The 7,642-nt window shown below is 31.2% G+C and overlaps 1 protein-coding gene across 1 annotated transcript; it reads left to right on the top strand.

The window, feature by feature from the left end:
• Window positions 1-6,728: 6,728 nt before the first annotated feature.
• Window positions 6,729-6,980, top strand: BDCG_16797 (uncharacterized protein; the record flags this gene model as incomplete). Its single annotated transcript, XM_045425995.1, has 1 exon — window positions 6,729-6,980. One exon carries the CDS (start codon window positions 6,729-6,731, stop codon window positions 6,978-6,980), a length of 252 nt encoding a protein of 83 aa, XP_045280661.1.
• Between the last annotated feature and the right edge of the window lie 662 nt (window positions 6,981-7,642).

The following is a 7,642-nucleotide window of genomic DNA, read 5'->3' as shown; positions in this document are numbered from 1 at the left end:
AATTGCTGTTGAAATGAGGATTTGTATATGAGATTGACACAGAGAATATGAAATCAGTCAATTAAAATATATACTCTCTGTTGCAAACATATCTTGAAGAACAGAAGTATCAGATCACAGATCTTCTGAAACATAGTCTCATATAATTCTCATTAAGTGTGTAAGGCTTTTCAGTTCTATTCATGAAAAAGACAGATGAGAAGTGATAAATATGTATCAATTATCAAGCACTTAAAAAGCTTATAATCAAGAATGTATATTCACTGGTATAAATTCAACAACAGTTAAATATAGTTGAAAACATCTGATATCTATTGAAGATTGATCTTCTCTCAGAATACTGACAGATCTGTATAGAAAAACAGTCAGTTCTGTGAACTACATTTAATATATAATGAGAAAAGTTCAAATTTCTGATAATGTCATTTAGTCTGATAAATGTACTTATCATCTTTCAAATGATGATGAATACAATTCTTTATAAACAGAATGAAATCTCATATCTCATATATCTTGATAATATTCTAGTCTTTTCAAACTCATATAATCAATATCTGAAGCATCTTGATAAAGTGCTTATAACTCTGACAGAGTATAAGCTCTATATTAAATTAACAAAGTATGTGTTTAAAACAGAAGAGTTGAAGTTTGTAGAATATATATTAAGTGATAACTATATATATCTCATCTCAGAGAAATTAAATGTCATAGTGAATTGACCACGGCTGAGAAATATATATCATGTACAATAATTTCTTGAGTTGATCTCATACTATTGCAGATTCATCAAAGATTTCACATGTATAGCTGTATCACTCTCAGATCTCTTAAGAGAGATAGATGCAAATCTGTGAAAGAAGAAGTTTCATTCAATCATCTGAAATGCTGTGTGTGAAGAGGCTTTTCTTACACTGAGAGAATGTCTAACAACATTCTCAGTGTTTATTTAATCAGATCATGATAAATCTTTCTATATTAAGACAGAAATATCTGAATAAGCTATTGAAGATGCTCTTCTACAGATGAGTAAGAACAGCAAGCTTCACTCAGTGATGTATGATGATAGAAAACTATCAGACACTGAGCTCAATTACTCAGTGTATGAAAAGAAATTGTTAGTGGTTAAGCACACACTGATGTTATAAAATAGATATATTAACAATGAGTATATAACAATGATGATCACAGATTATGAAAGTCTTATCTATCTATAATTGATAATAAAACCTTTCAAACACTTAGCATGTTAAATCTCAGAGTTTTAAGTATACAATCTATATATTAAATACTGAAAGAGATCAGACACTATGATATCTAGACTGACCGCCGGGACCATGAATTTCACGTTTGGTCTCATTTGGTCTGGTCTCATACATTTCTTGACGTGAATCCCGCTGGGACTAATCATTAAATAAACATGCAAAGTGACTATATATCAGATCTCAAAATGAAACCATGACTTGAAAAAAATGAGAAAGTGGTCCTATTTGGTCCCATTTAGTTCCATTCTTGGCATAAAGTTACTATTTTTAGACATTTTAAGGTTTTTTTAGACTATTTTTAATTTTTTAAAAAGTAATGCTTTTTGGTAACACTCAAATGAGATTTAAAGCCATTTAAAGCAATAAAAATAATTTAAATTGAGAAGTGGAAATCATGGTCCCATTTGGAAAATGTGACAAGAGTAGACAGTAAGTCTCACTGGGACAGTATGGGACTACTATCTAATGTTAGAACCGTGTAATGGGATCTGTCGAATTGACAATGGAACTATCAAAAATTCTGGTCCTGGTCCCAGACACAGTCACACGGTCAGTCTAATGATATCTGATGCAATCAGTCACAGACTTAATTTCATGAATGAGAGTTCTGCAAATCAGATATAAGAGAAGTTCATATTAAATATACTGAGAAGATGCAAGAAATCAGAATGAGCAGACACAATAATCTCTTATTTAGAGAATGACAAGATATTGAATAATAAGTATCTTATAAAAGTGATGGAAGAGATACTTCTGAACTTCAAGCTGAGAAAATTAAAAAACAATATTATGCTTTATTACAATCTAGAATACACAGAAGCTCTCTATCTAGAACATTCATTTAGATGTGACTTGATAACTCATATACATAAGAAATTCAGTTACTTAGAAAGCTCTGAACTCATGAATATACTTAAATCAAGAGTATACTGACCAAGCATGACTGAGAACATTCAGACATACACTCATAAATGCCCGAATTGCCAGGTTATAAAAGAATCTAAGAAAGAGTTGAAATGTGAGAAAGCACAACATCAGATGAAATATATGATATAACTATTCAAATAATGAGAGATGAATCTCATAGACATACTGCTATAAATATCAAATGAAAATCAATGAATAATCACTGCTATTGATTACACTACTGACTGATCAGTTATAAAAGCAGTTTCAGAGATAACAGAAAAGATGATGATGAAGTTTCTATATAATGAGATTTATATCAACTATGAAATACTGTATGAGATTCTAACTGATAATGATGTGAACCTTGTAGAAGAAGTAGTGACGCATTTCATGAGTCAGTTATAGATAAAATATTGTAGAACAATATTATATCATCTGCAGATAAATAGAAAGATGAAATACTTAAATGAAATCCTGAACAACATACTGATGAAATATTCAGTGAGTAAGTCAATGAGACTATGAAATGAATATCTCAGACAGGCACTATTAGTCATGTGAATTTGATAGTATGCAGTCTTCAAGCATTGATCATTCTACCTGTTGTATGAATTGCATCTGCATATTCTGAAGAATGCTTTGAAAAAGATGAAGAAGAGAACAGTGATTGCAGACATATCAGTTGCAGACACAGCAGGAATAATAGTTGCAGATGTAACAGTCACAGACATAGCAGTTACAGACATGAAATCAAGATTGAAAGAGATCAGCCATGCACATGCAAAAGCTAATAAGTTACTTCTGAATCAAGCAATTCAATTGAAAAGAATATAAGACTCACTAGTTAAGAAATCAAGTTTCAAGATGAGAATATATGTTCTCATATACAATGAGAGTTCTGAGAAGTTTCAATCTAGATAATTTAATCTCTATAAAATACTCAAATCACAGTCTCTGAGAACATATGCATTGAAGAAACCAGAGAAATAGGTCTTATATAACTTAATAAATGATTTATATCTTATAAAGATGAAGATGTAAGATCTGAGTAGATTATGATTATTCACAGCACTCTCATCAGTATTGAAAAAGAAGAGACTTATAATTGAAAAGTCTTGTGAAGTAAGAGAAATCATAGATACTTACAAATCAGATAATCTCACTTATTCTGATCTTTTCATAATTATAAGAAAAGAATGAGAAGAAATAAAGAAATTAGATAAATATCACACTTCAATAAGTGATGAGACTGTAGTCAGTCATATAATAACACACTGCAGATAGTGAGTGTAATGCAGTAAAGAGCAGTCTCAAAGTAGCAGTCTTACACATAAGTCAGATCACAGAAGAAAAAGAAATTCAGAGTTAGATTTAACTCTTTACACCAGTTCAATCACAGAGATAATAGAGGATGAAGCATCTGAAATATCTGTGAACGTGTGAAACCAAGTCATCTCAATCTCTGAAGATGCTTAGAGATCAGATGAAATTAGTTTCAATGAGTTGTTCACTGTAGTGATCTGAGCAGGTGAAGAGAGATAGTATAATGCATGAGACAGAATCACAAGATGAAAGCTGCTGAATCTAGTCACTGAATACTGTATTATATAGAGATTGTGTAAGAGTAGTGACTAGCAGACAAAGAAAAAGTATAAGAAAGAAAAGAGATAATGAATTAATTATCAATTATATGAATTGACTGTAAAAAGACAAATGTTATTATGCACATCTTATTTATTTTCATATATTACATGTTTAATCTATTTTCAATGCCACATCACCTGAAAAATGTCAAAAATAAAGAAAATCTCAAAACTCAAGATCTGTAAGAGATTCAAGAACTGCAAGCTACTCTTACAATAATACTATACATATCTTCAATTTCTCTATCACTCTGTGTACAACATTAATATCATTTATCACAAGATTGACTGAAATATCAATATAGAAATGTGTACACATGTATGTAGAAAAATTGAAGAGGATCACAGAATTCACAGAATCAGAAGTCAAGACAGAGAAGATAAAGACAGAAGAAATAACAGAGGAAAAGAATGCAGAACTGAATAAATAACAGCAGAAGTCATCTGAGACTAAATATATATAACTCAGTGTATGCACAATCTTCTCTACAGAAGAGAGAGAGAAAGCAATAGAAGAAGCTTAAGAGTGAGAGAAAGTAGTCTTGACAGTGTTATCATCTTTGATTAAAATAGTCTTTGATACTGGAGTAACTAAGAACTATTGTTCATGTATAAACCTGTAAAAGCAGAGATAATAATTACTGAACAAACATCTGCTGATCTTAGAATTGTATATATAATTACAACATACACAAGGCTTCTCAGAAAGAGAGAGAGAGACACAGAGAAATGCAGAAAGTAGAACACAGCATATAAATAACTGATTCTCACCACAACATTTCAGATAAGATATATGAGTCTCATGTCTGTGAATGTAAAAGAGTACAATATCTGTGTTTCTGTTTCTGACAATATAAATATTCTTCACCTGTATCATGAAGTTGAATGATAAATACCAGAGAATAGACTGATATAAGTCAATTATTTTGAAGATATTTATCAGAGTGAATGTATCTGTAATATTGAATTTAACAGTTATAAAAGGTTTCTTGATATCTGTGAACATCATAACTTTATATATAATAAAACTTATAATGATTTCTTATAAGAACAGAAAAATCAGTGTTAGAAAGAAAAGATGAAAAAAGAAAAGACTTATAATCTCAACACTGTTGAGAAGAGAAGTGATTCTCTGATATGAATGAACAATTGTCTTATCATGAGTACTTAAAATAAATGTAATAATTGACATCTGTGACTGAGCTCTAGATAGTTGTATCATACACAGTCTTCATATAATAAATTGTTTTAGAGGTTGATAAGAAGGACAGAAGTGTACACACTGAAAAATGTGATTTATTAAGTCTATACAACATCTTCTTGAAATGAGAAGAGCTGATAATGAAAGCAGAGATGATAGAAGCAGAGAGAGCAGAAGTTATGAAAGTGAGAATTGCAGGAACAGAGATAGTGAAAGTGAGAGAACTGAAAACAGGGATAAGAATAGACAATTAAGAGAGAGCAGCAGAGAGAGAAACAGTGATAGAAGAGGCAGAGAGAAATGCAGAAGACTCAGTTATACATGATATAAGTAATTTCTTCATTATCATATTCTTTAAGTTTTCAAGCAATGATTCAACATTGAGATTAGACTGACTGTGTGACCGTGTCTGAGACCAGAATCAAACTTTATAGTTATTATATTGCCTACTAGCATTACTTCTGATCATAATTTATATTTATTACATTAATTTCAAATCATGTTATTTCAAATATTAAAGATCTCAGATTCACTTTTCAAATAAAAATCTAGTCTTAGATAAAGAATATATTTGAATTCTTAGTTATATTTTTATTCTGATCTCATTATTAAGAATGATATTAAATGAGATTATGAAATCATTTCTCACTTACATTATATTATAACATAGTACTCATTTATTGAAAATTCAATAGAGAGTATTATTAAATATTGTTACTTTTCTGAACATAAATTATAATTTATATAATTTTAATTATAAAAAAAATATAAAATATAAAAAATAAAACAAAAACAAGAAAAAATCACAATAAAAAAAAAAGAGAAAGAGAAAAAAATAAAAGAAAAAGAAAAAAATAAAAAATAAAAATAAAAAATGTGGTTCGGAAGAACGTACGACCGTCAGATAATAACGCGGCCGCTTCCGAACTACTAGCGTACGCGTATGAATGTAAAGGGGCCCTAGCAGCCGCTAATTAATTTAGCATACAAGATTCAATATATAAGAAGCCGGCGTACGCCTGTAATCATATGCTGGCTTAAGCAATCTTTGAATCACATCTGATAGCATGTCTAAAAACCAGTGAGAAGCGCAGGCTCCTCCAGGGTGTGATAATTCTGTCTATGAAGCAATTTGTAGTTATCATGCCAGTGTGGTTCTAGAATGTCTCAAAAGATAGTGTACAAAGAGTGGTGAGCAGAAGAGCATTTGATTGATACTGCTTCACTTGTTGAGGGAAAACTCCATGCCCAGGCGAATGCCATGTATGAGATGCAAACAGATAAGATGTGAGAAAGGAGATGAAAGTGATGAACCAGATTCAAAGAAGTCCACTCCCTACCCAGAAGAAGGATAAAAAGAGAGAGATGGCCATCATCAGAGTCATACAATGATAACAGAAATCATATAATGATATAACAATACAGTAATATAATAATAGACATCATACAATCAACAAGAAAACCACTGAAATGAATACCTCTTCTAGCTGATATGAACAACACTCTTCTCTGCTACCTGAACTGAAAGGTATACAGAACCTCTCAGAGAAATTACTTAAAGTAGTAAGAAAAGCAGCTGAGACAGCTGAACTGGAATCAAAGCTCTGTATGTGTATGAGAATTCTAAACAAAATTAAGGCCTTGCATACACAGTGACAGGCTGAGGTGAAAGTCAAATAATAATTGACATTCACTGCAGATTAAGCATTCACTATGAAGAGCTTTGCTGACATAATCATCATTATCAATAAGAATAGAGAAAACCAGATCTTAGATCTGCAGCAGAAGATCAAATGTTTATACAGACAGATAACTATGTCAAATCTGAAGATCTTATCACAATTGTTCATGATCTCTTCAGAAGTGTACACATCATCAGAGACTGCTGTGCAGAATGAGAATCTGAGCATGAAATACATCAAGCTGAGAGATCTGCTGAAGCTATCAAGCTTCAATGACAACTGAAAAAATGATGCTGTAATCAGCTAACTAAGTCAGATGCAATCATATTATCAGATTGAATATGAACTCACAGACAGACAGTCAATGAAATTCCAACAAGTCTTAAGATCTGTCATGTTTCTACACAGAAAAGTAAAGTCATTATAAATGACTGATGAAAAGATAAATCTCACAGATCTGAAGTGATATCTATTTTCACAAACATGAAATAAGTTTTTCAAATGAATCTTGCACAACTTTGAGAAAGTGAATATATGAGATAAGTGTTACAAACACTTCACTGAGTGTAGACAAGTGAGTAATCTTACATCATACTTCACACACTTCAGTTTACACTATCTCATGTTAAATGAAGAGTTTTCAACATCTTTCTGTTTACAGATCTTCATTCATGATCTCACATCTGAGTTGAGATTGGAATGAAAATGCTTAATCTCACAATCAGACACAGTGAAAGAAGCATACAACATTCTCATTGTATGAGAACAAGCAAGTCAATTGCAACAGAAAATACTGCAATCAAGTATGCCTCAGCAGAGAACAGATAATCAGACTTCTATGACACAAGTCACACACTCAGATGTGATGAATCTAGATCTGAATGCCATTGCTAAAGCACTGAATTCCCTGAAAAAGGAATTCCCTAGGTGAAAACCTTGATATCA

Source organism: Blastomyces dermatitidis (assembly GCF_000003525.1).
Source record: "Blastomyces dermatitidis ER-3 genomic scaffold supercont1.3, whole genome shotgun sequence".
Classification (NCBI taxonomy): Eukaryota; Fungi; Ascomycota; class Eurotiomycetes; order Onygenales; family Ajellomycetaceae; genus Blastomyces; species Blastomyces dermatitidis.
This window is presented reverse-complemented; position numbering and strand designations above follow the sequence as displayed.